The following is a 22,568-nucleotide window of genomic DNA, read 5'->3' as shown; positions in this document are numbered from 1 at the left end:
CATTCTGATACCCTATGTCTTTTGGTTGGCGCATTTAGTCCATTTACATTCAGTGTTATTATAGAAAGATATGGGTTTAGAGTCATTGTGATGTCTGTAGGTTTCATGCTTGTAGTGATGTCTCTGGTACTTTGTCTCACAGGATCCCCCTTAGGATCTCTTGTAGGACTTGTTTAGTGGTGATGAATTCCTTCAGTTTTTGTTTGTTTGGGAAGACCTTTATCTCTCCTTCTATTCTAAATGACAGACTTGCTGGATAAAGGATTCTCGGCTGCATATTTTTTCTGTTCATCACATTGAAGATTTCCTGCCATTCCTTTCTGGCCTGCCAAGTTTCAGTAGAGAGATCCGTCACGAGTCATATCGGTCTCCCTTTATATGTTAGAGCACGTTTATCCCTAGCTGCTTTCAGAATTTTTTCTTTATCCTTGTATTTTGCCAGTTTCACTATGATATGTCATGCAGAAGATCGATTCAAGTTACGTCTGAAGGGAGTTCTCTGTGCCTCTTGGATTTCAATGCCTTTTTCCTTCCCCAGATCAGGGAAGTTCTCAGCTATGATTTCTTCAAGTACACCTTCAGCACCTTTCCCTCTCTCTTCCTCCTCTGGAATACCAATTATGCATAGATTATTTCTCTTTAGTGCATCACTTAGTTCTCTAATTTTCCCCTCATACTCCTGGATTTTTTTATCTCTCTTTTTCTCAGCTTCCTCTTTTTCCATGATTTTATCTTCTAGTTCACCTATTCTCTCCTCTGCCTCTTCAGTCCAAGCTGTGGTTGTCTCCATTTTATTTTGCAACTCATTTATAGCATTTTTTAGCTCCTCCTGGATGTTTCTTAGTCCCTTTATCTCTGTAGCAATAGGTTCTCTGCTGTCCTTTATACTGTTTTCAAGCCCAGAGATTAATTTTATGACTATTATTTTAAATTCACTTTCTGTTATATTGTTTAAATTGTTTTTGATCAGTTCATTAGCTGTCGCTACTTCCTGGAGTTTCTTTTGAGGGGAATTCTTCTGTTTCATCATTTTGGATAGTCCCTGGAGTGGTGGGGAACTGCAGGGCACTTCCCCAGTGCTGTCTTGAATAACTTGTGTTGGTGGGCGGGGCCACAGTCAGACCTGATGTCTGTCCCCAGCCCACCTCTGGGGCCACAGTCAGACTGGCTGTACCTTCTCTTCCCCTTTTCTAGGGGCACGATTCACTGTGGGGTGGTGTGGCACCTGTCTGGGCTACTTGCATACTGCCAGGGTTGTGGTGCTGGGGATCTGGCATATTAGCTGGGGTGGATCGACAAGGTGCATAGTGGCAGGAGGGGTAGGCTCAGCTTACTTTTCCTTTGATGATCCACTTCAGGAGGGGCCCTGCGGCACCGGAAGGGAGTCAGACCCGCTGGAGGGATGGATCCGCAGAAGCAGAGCATTGGGTGTTTGCGCCCGTGCAAGCAAGTTGCCTGGCTGGAACTGGTTCCCTTTGGGATTTTGGCTGGGGGATGGGCGAGGGAGATGGCACTGGCGAGCACCTTTGTTCCCCCCCAAGCTGAGCTCTGTCATCCGGGGCTCAACAACTCTCCCTCCCGTTGTCCTCTAGCCCTCCCGTTCTCCGAGCAGAGCTGTTAACTTATTTTTTTTAATTTTTTAAAATTATTTTTTAATATATGAAATTTATTGTCAAATTGGTTTCCATACAACACCCAGTGCTCATCCCAAAAGATGTCCTCTTCAATACCCATCACCCACCCTTCTCTCCCTCCCCCCATCAACCCTCAGTTTGTTCTCAGTTTTTAAGAGTCTCTTATGCTTTCGTTCTCTCCCACTCTAACCTCTGTTTTTTTCCTTCCCCTCCCCCATGGGTTCCTGTTAAGTTTCTCAGGATCCACATAAGAGTGAACACATATGGTATCTGTCTTTCTCTGTATGGCTTATTTCACTTAGCATCACACTCTCCAGTTCCATCCATGTTGCTACAAAGGGCCATATTTCATTCTTTCTCATTGCCACGTAGTACTCCATTGTGTATATAAACCACAATTTCTTTATCCATTCATCAGTTGATGGACATTTAGGCTCTTTCCATAATTTGGCTATTGTTGAGAGTCAGAGCTGTTAGCTTATAACCTCCAGATGTTAAGTCCGCTTGCTGTCAGAACACACTCCATCCGGCCCCTCTGCTTTTGCAAGCCAGACTCGGGAGCTCTGCTTTGCTTTGCTGGTGGGCTGCCCCTCCATCCCAGCTCCCTCCTGCCAGTCTGTGTAGCGCGCACCGCCTCTCTGCCCTTACTACCCTCTTCCGTGGGCCTCTTCTCTATGCTTGGCTCCAGAGAATCCATTTTGCTAGTCTTCTGGCGGTTTTCTGGGTGATTTAGGCAGGTGTGGGTGGAATTTAAGTGATCAGCAGGACTCAGTGAGCCCAGCGTCCTTCTACACCGCCATCCAGCTAACTGGAATTTAAGTAAAAACTTGAAGAAAAAAAATGACATTTCTGAGTTAACTGAGTTATCTTCTACTTCCTGTTTTTCTTCTTCTGCCTTTCTTAGATGTCTAATATAGCTGATTACACTCCTCCTACCCCTATACCTGCAGGGCCTTTTGGTAGTCAGATCATACTTCTCTTGTCTCAGAGATGAGCAGTTCCCACATGAAGTCTCCCTATGGCTTGTTTAGAGACTGATAGGACCATGAAAGGGGTGGAGAGGCCATCATGAATGAAATGAGACTCTCAGGAAATAACTTGGTACTCATGATGTGACTTTAGTGTGAACTTAAACACAATGTGATGCATCTCCCAGAAGTATTGCATGCTATTCCCCCTTGGGACAAAATGATTTACCCAAGTCTACAGGTTTTAGGAGTGACTCCTTGTATGGGTGTGTGTGGGAGGACAGGGTCAGATGGCCATTCTTCCTACAGAGCTCACATATCAACTTCTTATTACCCTGTCTTAGTTACCCCTCAGGAAGTCAAATGCTCTGGTAACATAAGGGACCCGCTTCACCAAGTGGTCCAAGAAGAAATGCAGCTAAGGCTGGGACTTGTGCCCAGTCCCATTGCTCTGGCCTTCATGCCACAGAGAAGACCAGGAAACATCACCTGTGAGTGTACCATATATGAGGCCATAATCTGAAGAGGACTTTGCTAGAGGAAACTGACAACAAATTTATTTTCAGAGAGTATCTTAGCTTGAAGTTCAGAAGAACAGAGGGAAGCCAGGGAGCTGGCATGGAAGTAGTCCTGACTGATGTAGTCCTGACCTCTTGGCATTTGATAGAAGCATGACAGGAAAGTGCTGTTGTTCTCTTCCTGAGAACATTCTTGGGAGCTGAAGGAGAGATGGGATGGCAGCTGAGAATCTGTTCTGTTTCTCCAACTCCTTCTCCTTCCTTAGCCCTGGAACAAGTCCTGAACCAAGAAGGGATTTGAAGTGGTCCAGGCTCAGGTTGCTGTGGGGAGGCTCAGGGCAGGGCTGTCAGAGTGCACCCTCTCCCAGAGCTCTGTGTGAGGAGGTCTCAGAATGGTGCCCAATAATATGGACTCCCTTTCTATCCCAATTTCTCCTCCATGCTATTTTCCTCTGACATCTAGATATAATAATTTACTTTTGGATAAGTACCCAGAAGTGGAATTGTTGGATCATATGGTAGTTCTAAATTTTTTGAGGATCCTTCACACTTTTTTTGTCAGAATTTTCTTGAGTGGTGACTGGCCCCCCTGTCATGTGCTCTGTGGGGGTTTTCCTATCTCACTTGATTGGGGGAGGACAGTGGAGTTAGAGGAACTAATCTTCTGTTTTTAGAAGAAAGAACATAGCTGGTGATAGTTCTTCCTGCCTCCTCTTCCTTTGCACCACTGTTTCTCCTGTTACGAGCAGGCAGTGGAACTCGGTTAGAAGGTAAGCCTGGGCTTCCTGGCCAGCACTCTCTTGAAGGCTGCTTTCACTTCCTGGTTCTTCAGACTGTAGATGAGAGGGTTTAGCAATGGGGTCACCACACTGTACTTCACAGAGACCACTTGTTCCAGGGCTGAGCCAGATGCTGGAGTCATGTACCTTGAAGGGAATGGCACAGAGGAGTAAACTGAGCTCAGAACAATGGCCACAATACTGTTGGCAGGCATGGTCCATCCCATCCCAGAGTCTCTGCAAAGTGGGTCCTCAGAGCTGAATTGACTATCAATGGCAGCAACGTCTAGATGTGACTATATGATCACTGAGAAGTCAATCATTTCCACCTTCATATGCCTCCAAACATGAGTTCTCTTATGCAGAACATTATAAGGGCTGCCCTGAGAAAAAGAAAGTTCTGTAGCACATCAAGGGCTGCAGATTAGAAAAAACTAATAATTTCATGCATTTCTGTAGTACTTCATATGCTTCAAAACATCTTTTCTTAATAGTTATGATAAAGATATGAGGATTTTTTTCTCTTCTTTTCCCTGTATATACAATGTATGTTCTCATCCTGTGAGGATTGTTTCTGGCAAAAGTGTATGCTTCTCTAATAATACTGTCATTGTTCCCAACATTTATGGCTCTGGGAATTATCTCCAGTCATGGCACATTATTTTATTTTATTTTATTTATTAAAAAATTTTTTTTAATGTTTATTTATTTTTGAGAGAGACAGAGACAGAATGCAAGTGGGTTAGGGGCAGAGAGAAGGAGACACAGAATCCGAAGCAGGTTCCAGGCTCTGAGCTGTCAGCACAGAGCCCGACCTGGGGCTCGAACTCACAAGCTGTGAGATCATGACCTGAGCTGAAGTCTGCTCAACTGACTGAGCCATCCAGGTGCCCCATGGCACATAATTTTATATAATCCTTATTGGAACAAACATTTGTCCTTTTAGGTGCATTTTTCTTTGGCTTAGTAAAGAAGCCAAGCGTGGAAAATAAAAATGTGCTAAGCACAAGATATTAATTTAAAATAATAAGAATAAATCTTGGGGGTGCATTTTATTAAGTGTCACTGGGAGTATTTCCCAAAGAAACATTAATTTTTTTGTGTGTGTGCTAGAGTGCCATCACCATTGGAATGTTCTTTGTGGGTTCTGGTGTGCTTGATTTAAAAAGATATTCATTTTACTGTCATTATTCTTCATCTATCCCTCCTAACATTTCTGTGAAGTAGGTAGGAGAAATCTTATTGTCTCCTTATGGCATATGAGGAAAATCAGGCAGAGAGAGATAAAGAGATTTTCCCACAGCCTCAGGTGAGCTCTTCTTGACTATTCCTTATCATCCTTTTCCACCCTTGCCTTCTCTCCAAGTAACAAGCAGGTGAGAAAATATGGAGCAATTTGTACAAATCCATCTCCAGTTCAGTGGATACCATGGACCATTAATTATTCTGCTCCTAGTAGGTGAGGACTTGTCAGCTAGAGCTGTTTATGTTTGAGAGAAGCATGGTAGGAAAGAGCATGAGGTTTGAAATCAGTGGGACTTGGTTTATATTATGGTTCCATTACTAACTTGTTCTGGAACATTTGAGAAGTCACCTGGTTACTCTTGAAACTCAGGTTCCTTACCTGAAAGTGAGGTTAATAATATTTCTTTTCTCTACATACTAAAATTGAGCTTGAGCCATGTAAAAGCAGCTCAGAGACATCATCTTCCAGTAGGAAAGAAAGATGCCATCTGTTTCAAGAATTGTATGTTTTATTTATTTATTTATTTTTGCCTAGTGCTGAATAATAATCTACCAAGGGCTGTCTGATTTTTGAGAACTATTAATCATAGGTTAGTGAAAGTAGGAAAGTCTCTAGTCCTTGTATAAGCTCATCTTTCAGACTTAGACAATTGAGACCTGAGAAAGAAAATGGATTTTTTTATAATTCACACAGCTAGTCCACAGCAGAACCAGAACTAGAACCTAGGCCTTCTGAATTCCAGTATAGTAATTTTCCTGCTCCTTTGCAATGCCCAGTTCTACAGACCAAAGCCACTTTAGGGCAAGGGATACCCTACATTTACATTTAGGAGATATAGTATGACATACCTGAAAACTCCTGAACCATAAAAGATGGTGACCACAAGAAAATGAGAAAAGCAGGTGGAAAAGATCTTCCTCCGACCCGTGACAGAGTTGATCCCCAGGGCTGTCATGATGATACAGGTGTAGGAGCCCAGAAATAGGACAAGGGTGCCAAGGCCCAGGACCACCATGGTGGTCAGGATGGAGGCAATGCTAATGTAAGGGTCAGAACAGGCCAACAGGAGGACTGGGGGAAGCTCGCAGGCAAAACTATGGACAAGATTGGGGCCACAGAAATGCTGCTGATCCAGAAGGATGCTGTTAACCAGGCCTGTCCCCACTCCTATGGCTCAGGATGCTCCCACCAGGCCAGTACATACCTTCCTGTTCATGGCCACCACATACAACAGTGGGTGGCATACAGCCTGGAACCAGTCATAGGCCATGACTGAAAGGAGGCAAGCTTCAGTGGCCCCAGAAAATATGACCAAGGAGATCTGAGTAAAACACTCAAGGGGGGATATAGTCTTCCATTTGGAAAGAAGGTTCTCTAAAAGTTTAGGTACAATGATTGAGGAATAGAAAGTATCCAGAAAGGAGAGGTGACTCAGGAAGAAGTACATGGACGTGTGGAGGTGGGAATCAGCCCTGATCACCAGTAGCATCGTCAGGTTTCCCATCAGGGTCAGAAGGTAAATCCCCAGGAAGAGCACAAAGAGCAGGGCCTGGATCTGAGGGTTGTTGGACAGTCCTAAGAGAACAGATGTAGTGACTGTGGTTATGTTGTTACCAACTTCCATGGAGCATTTAAGTTCCCCTTCAGAGGGGCAAGAATGGAGAAGAATGATCAAATGAGTTATCAGTCTTAGAGCATGCCTGGGGATGAGGCATTGGGAGTAAAGGTTCACGGCTCATCAGCCCTTCCTGGCTCAGGGTAGGAAGCTATTGGCCAAGGTGGAGAAGGTAGAAAAGAAGAGCATAGACAATCAGACCTAGAAAGGAAAGAGAAGAGAACAGAGATCATCCAGACTGGAGAAAGAAAGGAAGGCAGTTGGGAACGGACTCCAGAGCATTGAGAAGTACTATTCTCCAGTTCCAGAAGGAAATGAACTCAATCCACAGGAAGGCTCTGATCATCACAGTGAATAAGTGATGAACATTTGGACTGACTATGTGGCTGAAAGATCATGATGAATGAGTGATTGATAGGGATATTGTGATACCTGATGATGGTGCAAGACCTTTCTCTGCCCCAGTAAGTTCATGAGTAAGTCACTTGAGTTTCTTATTAAAAAAAAAAATCTGGGCGGGGGGTACCTGGTTGGCTTAGTTGGCTAAATGTCTGACTCTTGATTTCGGCTCAGGTCATGATCTCATGGTTCATGAGTTTGAGCCCCATACTCTGTCCTGACAGTGTGGACCCTGCTTGAGATTCTGTCTCTCTTTCTCTCTCTGCCCCTCCCCTGCTCTCTCTCTCTCTCAAAAATAAATAAACATTTAAAAAATCTTGGAAAACTAGATGGTTTCTAATGTCCATTCCCGCTTAGAAATTCTAAAGATTTCGGGGCACCTGGGTGCTTCGGTTGGTTGAGCGTCCGACTTCGGCTTGGGTCATGATCTCGCGGTTCGTGAGTTTGAGCCCCGTATCAGGCTCTGTTCCGACAGCTCAGAGCCTGGAGCCTGCTTCAGATTCTGTGTCCTCCTCTCTCTCTGCCCCACTCCTGCTTGTGCTCTGTCTCTGTCTTTCAAAAATGAATAAACATAAAAACAATTTTTTTTTAAAAATAAAGAAATTCTAAAGATTAAAAAAAAAACAATTCTAGGGGTGCCTGGGTGGCTCAGTTGGTTAAGTGCCCAACTGGCTCAGGTCATGATCTTGCAGTTTGTGAGTTTGAGCCCCATGTTGGGCTCTGTGCTGACAGCTCAGAGCCTGGAGCCTGCTTTTGATTCTGTGTCTCCCTCTCTTCCTGCCCCTCACCCACTCATGCTCTCTCTCTCTCTCTCTCTCTCTCTCAGAAATAAATAAAAAAAAGTTTTTAAAAAAGCAATTCTAAAGATTAAAGGACAACTTCCTTGGGTATTACTGGTACTAAATAAAAATCCTTTCTTCCCTTCTGTGTCAACCCAAGCAGAAGTGGCACACAAATGTGCTGATTTTATGGAAGCCAGGCAAGGAAGCCCTCAATATGGAGGTGAGGGTTGTGCACATCAGCTACTCCAAGGTCTTCCCATTCCAGGGTTTCTGTGAATCTATATTGTCTACTGTTTGTTCTGTAATCTCAGTACTTAGCATGTAAGTCCATGAAGACTGTGCTACTCTCTGAGTTGGTACCAGGAGATTTGGATAAAGCCAAGTCAATCTTGGACTATCTTCTGTGCATCACAGGGATGGTAAATGCCAATGAGAGTGAGTGAGAGAGAGAGAGAGAGAGAGAGAGAGAGAGAATGCAAGAACACTGAGAACAAGAACACCTGGTAAAATGTACAGTGATAGGGTTTGGTCTAGACCAGAACACAGTATACTTGTCACCTTCACCTTTCTCTTTGATGGATAACTCAGGAAGGTGATAAGTGAGGATCTGATCTCTCTGTTCATGGTTTGACACTCACAGGTTCCCAGAGTGGGTAGTTTTAGGAGAAGATGTATATGAATGAGAAGGAGATTTGTCTTTACCTGGGCACCCTAGGCCAACAAGTGATGCTCTCAATGGGTGATACTGAATGGCATCCTTCCAACACTAGAGCAAAAGCCCCAGATATGGCTAGGGCTTCTGTGGACTTCCCTCAACTTTAGAAGATTCAGGAGTGGAACTCCTAGCAAGGAAACATTCCTATAGTCTTCTGTCTAAGGGGAAGCCTTCTTAACTCTGCTTCCCATATAACAATGGCCAGAGGGACTTGATCTTGACTCTAGACTTTGGAGAGTGACAGAGCTCCCTGGAGAGGCCCTTAAGTAGGAGGCCTGCTCTGAATGTGAATGAGTTCTCCTGGGCCAACTATTCCTTCTCTGAATTACTCTTGTTTCAGTGGGTTGCATCATAAACGATGGGACCTAGGGTGGCCAATAATGTCTACAGATAAAAATAAGGAATTCTAAGGATTCCTAGTGCAAAAACTTGGAATTTCATGTCTCCCTCCCTTTGTCTTTCCTTCCTTCTCATTTCATTATGTTTTAAATCATATTTATGATTATACAAATAAGATTATGATAAAAGATAGAAAATGAAAAAGATACTGAAGATATATTGAAAATGAAAGATATTAAAGATATTTTAATGATAAAAGAAGAAAATAAGGATTCATCATGTCATCCAAAATTATTTTATTTACTGTAATTCAAATAAAATCCAAATAGATTAAAAACTTTAAGACAAATTTTAATTGTGGCAAAACCTTTTTATTGTAAACAAGTTTAAACATATAGAGAAGTAGAAAGAACAGTTTATTGACCTTTCTGTATCCATCATCCAGTTTCAATAATTATCAGCTCCTTGACTGCTCTCCAGCTTTGATCACATTGAGCTGGAAAATGTGGTCTCTGCATTATATGAACAGTCATGTGTCTAAAACATGGGAAAGTTCTATTACTGAAAGGTAGAAGAAAAGGGCAGTACTGAGGACGGATGATTAGTCTTTGCCATGGATGAGGATTGAATGGTGATTGACCAAGTTCCCAGGAAATAACAAAGCAACAACATATAAGGAACTGGTGCCTTTCATTTGGGACCACCCATACGTCTCTGGACTTAAGAGAAAAATAATCTTTTATTTTGTCTGAGGCACTGCATTTGAAGATCTCTTCGATAACAGCTTAGCCTTTATCTTCCTAAAATAGATTTCATAACTAACCCAAATTGTCTCCAATGTCCCACCACCAGCACATACATTTCAAGGAAACAGAGAAAGAACTTACAATTGTCTCCAATGTCCCACTATCAAAAATAAAGCTGCAATAACCCCCTTTTCTTTTTTTGCCTTCAGGAGCATATTTATTGTGTTTGAGATAATACATCAAGTTGCTCTCTGAGCTGCATAGGGTAAAAGGAAGTTTTCTCATTATAAACTGACAAAGGTAAGAGGTAAAACATTTTTCACAACAGCATGAGCCACATACTCAGAAAAAGATCTCTGTTAATACAAATAACAGAATATCTAGTCATCTAAGGCTACTTTTATAACTTAATACAGATAGGGGAGCCTGGGTGGCGCAGTCAGTTGGGCGTCCAACTTTGGTTCAGGTCATGATCTCGCGGCTTGTGGGTTCGGGTCCTGCATCAGGCTCTGTGCTGACAGAGCCTGGAGTCTGCTTTGGATTCTGCGTCCCTCTCTTGCTCTGCCCCTCCCCTGCTTGTGCTCTCTCTCTCTCTCTCTCAAGAATAGATAAACATTAAAAAAAATACAGATAATAAATTAGGCTAAAATGCACCTTAATATTTGGTAGACATCAGGAACTTTAGTACATCACAAAATATATTTTGATACACCAAAGAAGCAAGACTTGCAAGCAGGTGTCTTAGACATAACTAACCTACAGCTATAAAGTTCTATTCTTGATAGCATTTACTTCTTTGGGGAGTCTACCAGTCTCTAAAGGGTAAACTCAGGGAGTAGGGTCAGTGTTGCATGCACACAGAACTCTGTACTGTGTATAGAGATGTGTGGTCCAGTGAGAAGATGCCCTCTATTCCTTTATACCACATACACATTGTGTGAATTATGTCACATTGCACTTGGCCCATCATCTGAGTATCCTGTAGTGTTCTGTCTGCCCTGTTGGTCAAGTACTGAATGAACCTGCAGGGTTTTAGTCTGAGGAAAAAGAACAAATTGACAGCAAAACTTTCAACACAGAAAAGCAGTATTCCAGTTGTCTTTAATTAGATGGCTCCCTGACTATTGATGTCACAGAGATAGATTCTGGTTGGAAGTTAACCTTTGAAGCCTTAAATAGATAATCAGATGAAAATGTGATATCCAGAAAGAATAGACCACCATCATATACAGAACCTGGTGGACCATTCATAAATGTCTCCTTTGGGCCCAGCACTGCAGTTAGGAGGCAGATGAAGGGTTGCCTATTACTATGTCAGCAATAGTCAAGCAAACACAACTCATTACATACATAGTCACATGATAAACAATAACTAGTCCTTAAGTAAGAGAACTTCACAGCACCATTTGTCACACATGTGCTCATTCTAGACTTACTTGGTAGTTGAGGTGGCTGTGTGGGTTTGCTAATGGGCTTTATCCAAAGGAAAACAAACTTCTCACACCATTATGACATGAGGTGGTTTTGCAACTTGGAGTGAGGCCCCTCTGAGGTTAGGCTCCTACCATTCCCCAGAAAGCAGGAGACAGGGGAACTGTCTTCTCTTGTAATTACATTTTGAAGAGTTGGTTTTTAGGTTCTTGAGAAAGACATTACCAGGCAGTAAAGCCAGCAAGGGGCTTTTTAACGTTCAAGAAGATTTACATACATTTCCAGGAGACAGAGGAAGAACTTACAAGTTTTTTTTAAAGTAAATGCTCTAAGAAAAGCGATGAGGGAGAGAAGTTACTTCCTTTCTTCTCGACAGGAGAATTAGCCTTTTATTTTTAATTTGCACTTGCCCTTCTGTCATCCAATTGCTCTGCCACCTCTTGTTGAAAAGACCATTGTTTCTCTACCGAGTTTCCTTTCCACCTTTCAAAAATCAGTTCATTATATTTGCATGGATTTATTTGGGTTCATTGATCTACATGTCTATTCCTTTGCTATCCTTTTGCAGATACAACACTGTGTTGAATACTGTAACTTTATAATAAGTCCTGAAATCAGATAATGTAAGTCGTCCAGCTCTGTTCTTTCTCAGAATTGTTTTGGCTATTTTTGTACCTTTGCCTTTCCATTTTCACGAGTTTCTGCAGGCTAAGGTATTGAATCCCTTCCCTGGCTGCAAGGGGACCACAACAGCACCCGCGGGCTTTGATGCATTTCCTGCTTCAGCCTGAGCCTTTTGTTCCACAAGAGAGATAGGTAGGGGAGCTGGGCCTGGAAGATTTGATTGTGGCTGCTGTTCCCCGACCCCAGCCAGCCCACGGGGAGAGCTTCCTTTGGCGTGCCCCCACATCCTCCCCGTGAGAGCCAGGTGGGGTTCCTGGAGGAGCAAACTGCAAGAAGGTGGGAGCTTCCCTATGACTGCAACCCTTGGGGAGCCTCACACTGGCACACTGTCAGCCTCCAGTAATCCATCAACATTTCTAGTTTAATTTTCCTCCTAGTTTATATGGCACCAGCAGCTTCTGTCCTGAGTAAGCAAATGCTCAGGTCTTGTGTCTCCCTACAGGTACCTGCTCCTTTCCAGATTTCCATAGGGCATCTGCCCAAGACAGTTCTCTGATGGTTAAGATAAGTTGTTGATTTTTAAATTTCCCTAGCTTTTTTCTTTTTCTTTTATTAAATGTTTATTTATTTATTTTTGAGAGAGAGAGAGAGAGAGAGAGAGAGCAAGTGGGGGAGGGGCAGAGAGAGAGGGAGACAGAATCTGAAGCAGTCTCCAGGTTCTCAGCTGTCAGTACAAAGCCTGACATGGGACTCAAACACATGAACTGAGAGATCATGACCCGAGCCAAAGTGGGACGCTTAACCCACTGAGCCACCCAGGTGCCCCTGACCAGGTTTTTTCTTTTTTAAATTTAAATTCAAGTTAGTTAACATACAGTATAGTCTTGGCTTCAGGAGTAGGACCCAGTGATTCATCCCTTACATATGACACCAAGTGCTCATCCTAAAAAGTGCCCTCCTTAATGCCCATCACCCATTTAACCCATGCCCCCACCCACCTCCCCTCCAGCAACCCTCAGTTTGTTCTCTGTATTTAGGAGTCTCTTATGGCTTGCCTCCCTTCTGTTTTTATATTATTTTTCCTTCCCTTCTCCTATGTTCATCTGCCATGCTTCTCAAATTCCACATACGAGTGAAGTCATATGATATCCGTCTTTCTCTGACTGACTTATTCCACTTAGCATAATACCCTCCAGTTCCATCCTCGTTGTTGCAAATGGCTAGATTTCATTCTTTTTCATTGCTGAGTAGTATTCCATTGCATATATATACTACATCTTCTTAAACCATTCATCAGTTGGACATTTGGGCTCTTTCCATAATTTGGCTATTGTTCATAGTGTTGCTGTAAACATTGGGGTACATGTGCTCCTTCGAATCAGTGTTTTTTTATTCTTTGGGTAAATACCTAGTTAGTGCAATTGGTGGATCATAGGATAGCTCTATTTTTAATTTTTTTGAGGAAACTCCATACTGTTTGCCAAAGTGGCTGCACCAGTTTGCATTCCCATTAACAGCGCAAAAGTGTTCCGCTTTTTCCACATCCTCGCCAATATCTGTTGCCTGAGTTGTTAATTTTAGCCATTCTGACAGGTGTGAGGTGGTATCTCATTGAGGTTTTGATTCATATTCCCCTGATGATGAGTGATGTTGAGCATGTTGTCATGTGTCTGTTAACCATCTGGATGTTTTCTTTGGAAAACATCTATTTCTTTGGAAAACATCTGTTTATTCACTGGATTGTTTCCTGGGTGCTGAGCTTGGTAAGTTCTTTATAGATTTTGGACGCTAACCCTTTATTAGATATGTCATTTGCAAATATCTTCTCTCATTCCATTAGTTGCCTTTTAGTTTTGCTGATTGTTTTCTTCATTGTGCAGAAGTTTATATCTTGATGAGGTCCCAATAGTTCATTTTTGCTTTTATTTCCCTTGCCTCTGGAGACATGTCTATTAAGAAGTTGCTGTGGCTGAGATCAAAGAGGTTGCTGCCTGTGTTCTTCTAGGATTTCGGTGGTTTCCTGTCTCACTTAAGTGAGACTTAAATGTCTTTCATCCATTTTGAATTTATTTTTGTGTATGGTGTAAGAAAGTGGTCCAATTTTATTCTTCTGCATGTTGCTGTCCACTTTTCCCAACACCATTTGCTGGAGAGACTATTTCTCCATTGGATACTCTGTCCTGCTTTGTCAAAGATTAGTTGGCCATATATTTGTGGGCCCATTTCTGGGTTCTCTATTGTGTTCCATTGATCTATGTGTGTTTTTCTGCCAGTACCACACTGTCTTGATGATTACAGCTTTGTAATACAGCTTGAAGTCTGGAATTGTGATGCCTCCAGCTTTGGTTTCTTTTTCACCATTACTTTGGTTATTGGGGGTCTTTTTTGGTTCCATACTTAAGATTGTTTGTTCTAGCCCTGTAAAGAATGGCCCAGCTTTTTTCTTATTGTAAGAGCAGGAGTGATAGCTTGCCAGCCCTTTGCAACTCTGAGCCAAAACCAGAAGTCTGAGTTTTTAAATAGGAAAATTATAATTCTTGTTTCCAGAATGTCTCTTATTTTACTGTACTTGAATCTCTTTAATGCCTTCACTGTTTGTTTGTCTTTTTTCTGTGTTGGTTGTTTATTTAGGTACATCTATTTCTATCTCCTTCCACATTTTTTGTGGGTTATTCTGATTATTTTCTGCTTGACGTTTATCTCTGTGTCTCTCTATACTGTTTTGTTTGCTCACTGTGGCCTAAGTCTGGCTGTTTGAGTTCAGTAAGTGGCGACATTCTCCTGGCAGAGGAGAGTCCACACCTATGTGCCTATAGCAGCCTGCAAGTTGCCATCCCATCTCCAGACACATACTTCTGTACTCCAGGCTCTGTGTGACTTCCCATCCTCACAAAAGGAAGACTTACCTCCGTTTGAGTTCTTCCTTAGATGTTTGGTAGTTGGACAGAAATCCCTTTGCATGAGGTAATGCCAACCCGTGACCTATAGACTCATCACTGGAGTGCTAGTCTTCCCAGGAACATCCATGTTCAGCTCCTGGAGAGAAAGGCCTGCACACACTGTTCCTAACAGCACTCTCAGGGAACCTGAGCCTCACTGACCCAGCTTCCTGATGGTAGCAGCCACAGCTCAGCCAAGGAGAACCACGAAATTTGAACTTGGGATTAGAGTTTGGTGGGACATATTCAAGCTGCCAACCCTTTGTACATTTTTGGATACAATAACACATTGAGTATATTAATGGCCAACTCTGCCATATCTTCATTTTGCATTTCATTGGCCTAATCAATTGCAAATTGCTGCTAAATGCTCAGAGAGAGGCATCTATTGTTTTTGCTTCCGAGTTTCTATGGGAACTTCATTCAAGTTCTTGAGTCCTTATAATGCATTCTTCCTGAAGATGAAATTTCCCCAAACCCAAATATCTTGATTTACCTTTCTCAAGGTCTCCAGTGTGGTCTCTTTGGTTATGGTTTTAGGGTAAAATAATCCTAGCTCATTCAGACTTCATTACAGAGGCCTATATGACCAACCAATCATTTCTACTTATGGCTCATGCAAAATCTTCCCTGCCAGCCATGCAACCTGCCTCTTGACCCCATAATTGATATTCAGCTCCCACTAAACTGAACTCCCTGAGGGCAAGAGGATATATATATTTTTTATTAATGGCAAGAGTTAGACATGTTTCCATCGATAAAGAAAACTCCAAGGATCCAAAATGACAAATATTACAAACCTAAGATTTATAGGAAAAGGATACAATATGACAGCGGCATTAAAATATGGATATGCATCACAGCCAAAGGCTGCCTCATAGCAAGGAGAGAGGACTGGGTGGAGCTCAGTTATCTTCCTTCCACAGGGCCATACAGCACATGCTTTCTCTCTTGATTAGAAATTACCAACATGGGGGCGTTTGGGTGGCTCATTGGTTAAGCCTCTGACTTCGACTCAGGTCATGACCTCACGGTTTGTGAGTTGCAGCCAATGTCGGGCTCTGGGCTGACAGTTCAGAGCCTGGAGCCTGCTTTGGATTCTGTGTCTCCCTCTCTCTCTGCCCTTCCCCTGCTCTCTCCCTCTCCTGTCTCTCTCTCTCAAAAATAAACATTAAAAAAAAGAAAGAAAGAAACCATCAACGTGTATGGCACACACCACAACCAGGAGCTCCCACCTATCGGGATATGCGTGACGCATCGCTTCCTCCATCCAGCCTGGTCAAGAAGTGGCTGCTGCACAAACCATCTCCGCAAAGGTAGCAGCGATTCAAAGATCCAAGGTAAGCCCAAACGTTTGCTCAGGGGCTAGCAAACATTCTCCTCCACTTAGCTGTGTTCTAGGAGGGGGGCTTTGCCCCTGGGTCTAAAATTCTCAGTAGCCGTTTCCACAAGGTCTCATCAGGGAACTTTCTTTTAGTACGCTGCAGTCACAATTCCTTTCACTCAAGAATCCCTTATTTTTGTGTTTTCTTGTCCTCCATGGTCAATTTGTCCCACCTGAATCACCTTTTTAGTTAATTGGTCTCACAGATATAGTTTATTTAGCAGGTATATCTGCCCCAGGTTCCTTTGGTTGAAGCGCCATCTCCTGGCCAGAGAGGGTTAAGCCCAACGAAAGGAGATTCTGAGCTTTTATTTTTGCTAACATTGAATGCAGCCACCATGGAACTGATTTTTTGAGGACCTGCCTGAAGTTTTCTGCTAATCCACTTTGCTAGATCCGAGGCTTAGGTTTTATCATTTTCAGATTCCACTGGAAGGTTTATTACCAATAACTGCTTTGAAAACGTGCTGATTCAAATCAAGGGTGACTTGGCAACCATCTGGCATCAATGATTCATCTCCACCCCCTTTAGCAGAACCAGAGTTTTTCTATCTCAGTAATGCCTTAGCCATATTTTTAGTTAAAAATGAATCAGGGACTGGACTTATAATCCCCCTTCTGATACCAACCGAACTAATGGCAGCAGTTAGTGCTTGATAAAGGGCACTCACAGGACCCCAAATAACAATGCTTACAAATCTATGGTTGTTGCCTAAAGGGACACAGCATAGCAAAAGCATCAAGTAAGGATAACCTCGTAGCCAAAAGCGACCCCACAGCAAGTTATCCAGAGACACCTGGCATTGGCTCCAGTTGTCCTCTTTCCACAGTGCCATGGCAGGACATATTTCTTAGATCAGAAATCACTCATGTGTGCATGGAACATTTTGGAACCAGGAAGTACAAAAGGATTCTAGGACTACCTTGTACCTTGTTAATCATATAGATCTTGCTATGTAACCAGCCTCAATAGCAGAGGTCTCTATGAGGTCTCACTGAGACCAGATACAGTCAGTCTCATTGTTATCAATAAACAAGGCTGACACACTGGGATAAGCCACTTCAAAAGTCACCGTGGACCCATGGATACAAAGCAAACCATTTATCAGTGCATTTCATACCTTGACCATTTCATGGCATACCTTGATCAGTGCCATGCAGATGTGTCTCTTATTTCAGTAAAAAACTTCAGGCCAATTTGGCATCTGCTGGAATTAACCCTTATAGCACAGCACACTCTCCTTCTTTAGTATTAAATCCCTGTCAATGTAGAAAGCTCCACACATTCTAGATGCTCACAGGAAGCTCGATGGGTGAATCAGTGAATGAATAAGCAGAATTTGCAATCCCAGGCTTTGGCTGACTGATTTCCTTTCCCTTTCTTTTCTTTTCCTTTAGCATGTGTGTTTTTCATATTAAAGGCATTTGGGCAATTAATCATTCACTGTTGCTGAGTTCACTGTTTCAGTTCTTCTAACATAGTTAGATCATAAACTCTGGAAAGCCGAGATATTTTTAATTTTTCATCCCTACCTCTGCTTTCTCATGTTCCCAGTCTTCCAGCTGGGTTCTCTGCTATGATGTCTGTCTCTTACCCATGCTACATAGTAGGTATCAGCAAAGCACTGATACTAAAGTATGGTCATACTAAAGTACGGTCATCAGGGCGACATATGCTTAATATATTCTTGCTGAATATTTACTAGAAATGAATTAATCTCAGCGCGCCTGGGTGGCTCAGTCAGTTAAGCATCTGACTTTGGCTCAGGTCATGATTTCATGGTTCATGGGTTTGAGCCCCATGTCAGGCTCTGCGTTGACAATGTGCGAGCTGCTTGGGAGTCTCCCTCTCTCTTCTCTCTGCCCCTCCCCAGCTCTCTTTCTCAAAAACAAATTTAAAAACTTAAAAAAAAGTGAAATAATTTCAGTGTACCTGTATGCTTGGATTATATATAGTTCTGAGAATAATAGGTATGTGCCTAGGTCTCTACATAATATCACTGAGTCCTTATAAAATTCACAGGAGATGGGGCACCTGGGTGGCCTCAGTTGGTTAAGCCTCCGACTTCAGCTCAGGTCATGATCTCGCTGTCTGTGAGTTTGAGCCCTGTGTCAGTCTCTGTGCTGATAGCTCAGAACCTGGAGCCTGCGTCGGATTCCGTGTCTCCCTCTCTCTCTGCCCCTTCCTGGCTCATGCTCTGTCTCTCTCTCAAAAATAAATGAACATCGAAAAAAAATTTAAAAATTCACAGGAGAAGTATATGATTACACTCATTTAAAATTTTTTAATGTTTATTTTTGAGAGAGAGACAGACAGAGCACAAGTGGGGGAGGGGCAGAGAGAGAGGGAGACACAGAATCCGAAGCAGGCTCCAGGCTCTGAACTGTCAGTCCGATGAGGGGCAACTCACGAAATGCAAGGTCATAACCTGAGCCAAAGTCTGACATTTAACCTACTGAGCCACCCTGGTGCCCCTGATTACATTCATTTTAGAGAGAAACTCACAGAAATTAAATAACCTATGTATTTTTTTTTTAACGTTTATTTATTTTTGAGACAGAGAGAGACAGAGCATGAACAGGGGAGGGGCAGAGAGAGAGGGAGACACAGAATCTGAAACAGGCTCCAGGCTCTGAGCTGTCAGCACAGAGCCCGACGCGGGGCTCGAACTCACAGACCGTGAGATCATGACCTGAGCCGAAGTCGGACGCTTAACCGACCGAGCCACCCAGGTGCCCCAATAACCTATGTATTATTAAAAAAGTTTTTAAGCAATCTCTACACCCAACATGGGGCTTGACCTCACAACGCCAAGATCGTTAGAGATCAAGCATGTTGCACCAGTTGAGTCAGCCAATGCCCCTTAAATAACTTATTTGAGGTCACACAGGTACTACCTGTTTGGGCAAGGATTTGAAATAGGGTCTGTTTGAGATAAAATTTTGGCTCATTCACATTGCTACCATAAGTCTCCCAAGATATTTCAGAAAGCAAGGTGGGTCGCATGCTCCAGCCCTGAAAGAGGGGGCGGGTTCTTCTTTTCTTTAATTTTCTTGTAGCTAGCTTAGAAAGTTCCCTCATGTTGCTCCCTGGTCAATCCATTCCTTATTTTATTCAACCTTGACTTTCTGAAATTTTATAATGCAGGGTGTGTGTGTATATATATATTTAGATATATTCTTATTAGAAGATTAATTTTAATTATATTATCCTTTTTTCCCTTGTCATTACTTTTGTTTTGACTATTTAATTTGTTAAGAACTCTAAAAATCTGTATAAAATCTTCCACAATTATTATATTTTTGTTAATTTCCCTTGTTCTTTTCTACAGTATTTTATGCTATGTGACTTGAGAGAGAGAGAGAGAGAGAGAGAAACATTGAGAGAGAGAGAGAGAGAGAGAGAGAGAGAGAGAGAGAGAGAGAATCTTAAGTAGGATCCACACTCAGTGAGAGCCCGTGTGGGATTCCATCCCATGACCCTGTGATCAGGACCTGAGCCAAAATTAAGAGTTGGATACTCAGCTGAATGAGTCACCAGGCACCCCTAATTTTTTTTCTTCAAATTCAGTTTTGACTGACAATGAGACCTTGACGACTGCTTTCTGCATTTTCTAGTTTAGATCTTTGAACAACTATGTATTTACTTATTCATTCATTCCTTTAAATTTATTTCTGAGCGAGAGAGAGAAAGCATAAGTGGGGAGGGGAAGAGAGAGGGAGACAAAGGATCCTGAGCAGGCTCTGCCATGGCAGCAGAGAGCCTGATGCGGGGTTGGAACTCATGAAGTGTGAGATTATGACCTGAGCAGAAACCAAGAGTCAGATGCTTACTGGACTGAGCCACCCAGGCACCCCTATTTTATTTATTTTTAAATTGTTTATTTATTTATTTTGAGAGAGAGAAAGAGAGAGAGCAGAGGAAGGGTAGAGACAGAAGGAGAGAGAGAATCCTAAGCAGGCTCTGTGGTATCCACATGGAGCCCCATGCAAGGCTTGATCCTACAAACCTTGAGATCCTCACCGGAGCCAAAATCAAGAGTCCTGTGCTCAACCAACTGAGCCACCCAGGCGCCTCTAGATCTTTGAATGATTTTTTAAAACTTTCAAACTTCATGAGTCACCTTGAAGTCTTTTTTTTTGAGATTATGATTTTTTATTGTTTAAAATAATTGGATTTTTTTAGTGTAGCTGACATACCATGTTACATTAGTTTCAGGTGAACAGCATAGTGATTCTACAAGTTTATCCATTATGAAGTCTTTATTTGGAAGTCTTTATTTTGTATATAACATACAGCTTTTATAACCCAATCTTAAAGTCTTTTCCCTGTAAGCGATGAGTGTATATTCCCATCACTGATATTTTCTGCCATGTTCTTGAAAAAAAAAATTTTTTTTTACTGTTTTTTTTTTTCTTTCTCTCTTAGTGCTATTTTGTTTTCTATCTATTGTTTGTGCAAGAATGTTATGCTGGTCTTACAATTCTGAAGACCATTAGATACCAGATGACAGTGTATATAATATGTCCAGAAGAAGAAAGAGGACACCCCAAAATTCTGCAGCAAGGTAAGTTCTCTTTCATATGTAGAGTAAAAATAGACTCTCAGATACGCAAGGTCTTGGAATATTTCACAATCCCCACTTCTTACCAAAAATCTAGAGGAGTACATATGACAACAAAATAAAAACGGAATGAAATAAAGAGCTCATGAAGAATGATTGGTGACACTCAAACGGTGGCTGTTAGTGTTCTGGTGCTCTACGTGCCATTTCCTTTAATCCTCAAAATGACTATACGATATAGATACTATTATTATCCCAATTCTGTATTTAGGAATCCGAGACACAGAATAGGTAAGCAATTTGTCAGGTTCCCAAAGCCCCTAACCATTATGCTCTGATGTGCCAAAGGGGAAGTAAAATGGGGGAATGTGCTGTGAAAGGGATGCCAGTGAATATTAAATAAATTTAAACAGAGAATGAAGCCTCAATATAGATTATGATTAAAATCCAGAATTTAATTGATTTCAACAGCACCCAATAAAGATAATAACTTGTTGATAATATCCACGGACAGAAAATCCCAAAGGGTGAAAACAAAAACAAAAACGAAACAAAAACAAAAACTGGGGAAGGATATTGAAGGGGCCGAGGGAGGAGGAAGATTGTTAAAGTAAAATAAATTTGTAATCTTTTGTGGGAGGTGTCAACATTTTTTTTTTTAATTTTTTTTTTTAAACGTTTTTATTTATTCTTGAGACAGAGAGAGACAGAGCATGAACGGGGGAGGGTCACAGAGAGAGGGAGACACAGAATCTGAAACAGGCTCCAGGCTCTGAGCTGTCAGCACAGAGCCCGACGCGGGGCTCGAACTCACGGACCGTGAGATCATGACCTGAGCCGAAGTCAGACACTCAACCGACCGAGCCACCCAGGCGCCCTGACATTTTTTTTTTAAAGTTGAACTTCAATGGGTATTGAGGAGGGCACCTTTTGGGGTGAGCACTGGGTGTTGTATGGAAACCAATCTGACAATAAATTTCGTATTAAAAAAATAAAGTTGAGCTTCATAAACACAGATTTAAGATGAGCTTAAAATTATAAAGCAGATGGGGCGCCTGGGTGGCACAGTCGGTTAAGCGTCCGACTTCAGCCAGGTCACGATCTCGCACTCTGTGAGTTCGAGCCCCGCGTCAGGCTCTGGGCTGATGGCTCCGAGCCTGGAGCCTGTTTCAGATTCTGTGTCTCCCTCTCTCTCTGCCCCTCCCCCGTTCATGCTCTGTCTCCCTCTGTCCCAAAAATAAATAAAAAACGTTGAAAAAAAATTTTTTTAAAAAATTATAAAGTGGAAGTAAGATTGTCTAAATGTTATGGAGGGCAATAAAATGGATAAATCTTTAACAAGGTAGATCAGTAGGACAAAAAATAATAAGGGTGACAAGATAAAGTACGTTACGGATTAATTCAGGAGACACAACATCGAATCACGAGCTCTACGAAGGAAGTGGTGCTGTGGTATAAAGGAGCAGAAGAAAAAACAGACCTTTATAAGCCACAGAGATAAACTAGATATAATTTCATGTATTTTACTTTTTGTTGTTGGGAGAGCCAGGGAGAGGACGGTACAGGGCTCCCTTCAAGTTAGTGGTCAAGAATTGTCCTTTCAAAAAAAAATTTTTTTTTAATGTTTATTTATTTTTGAGAGAAACAGAATGTGAGTCAGGGAAGGGCTGGGGCACACAGAATGCAAAGTGAGCCCCGGGCTCTGTGCCGACAGCACAGAGCCTGACGTGGGTCTTGAACTCGTGAACTGCGAGATTGTGACCTGAGCCAAAGTCAGAGGCTTTAACCAACCAACCAGCCACCCAGGCACCGCAGAGTTCTTCTACCTGAGGTTCAAGCAGACGGCAAAACAAATTTCTCTCCTGCACTCTGCGTCCTTGTTCA

At 42.3% G+C, this 22,568-nt stretch overlaps 1 protein-coding gene across 1 annotated transcript; it reads right to left on the bottom strand.

Annotated features, from left to right (window-relative positions):
* Positions 1-3,883: 3,883 nt before the first annotated feature.
* On the bottom strand, positions 3,884-6,769 carry LOC102961435 (olfactory receptor 8S1-like). The gene is given in 2 exon segments (XM_015544696.2): positions 3,884-4,046; positions 5,994-6,769. Coding segments are annotated over 2 exon segments (939 nt in total).
* Between the last annotated feature and the right edge of the window lie 15,799 nt (positions 6,770-22,568).

Source organism: Panthera tigris, chromosome B4 (genome assembly GCF_018350195.1).
Source record: "Panthera tigris isolate Pti1 chromosome B4, P.tigris_Pti1_mat1.1, whole genome shotgun sequence".
In the NCBI taxonomy this organism is placed as follows: domain Eukaryota; kingdom Metazoa; phylum Chordata; class Mammalia; order Carnivora; family Felidae; genus Panthera; species Panthera tigris.
This window is presented reverse-complemented; position numbering and strand designations above follow the sequence as displayed.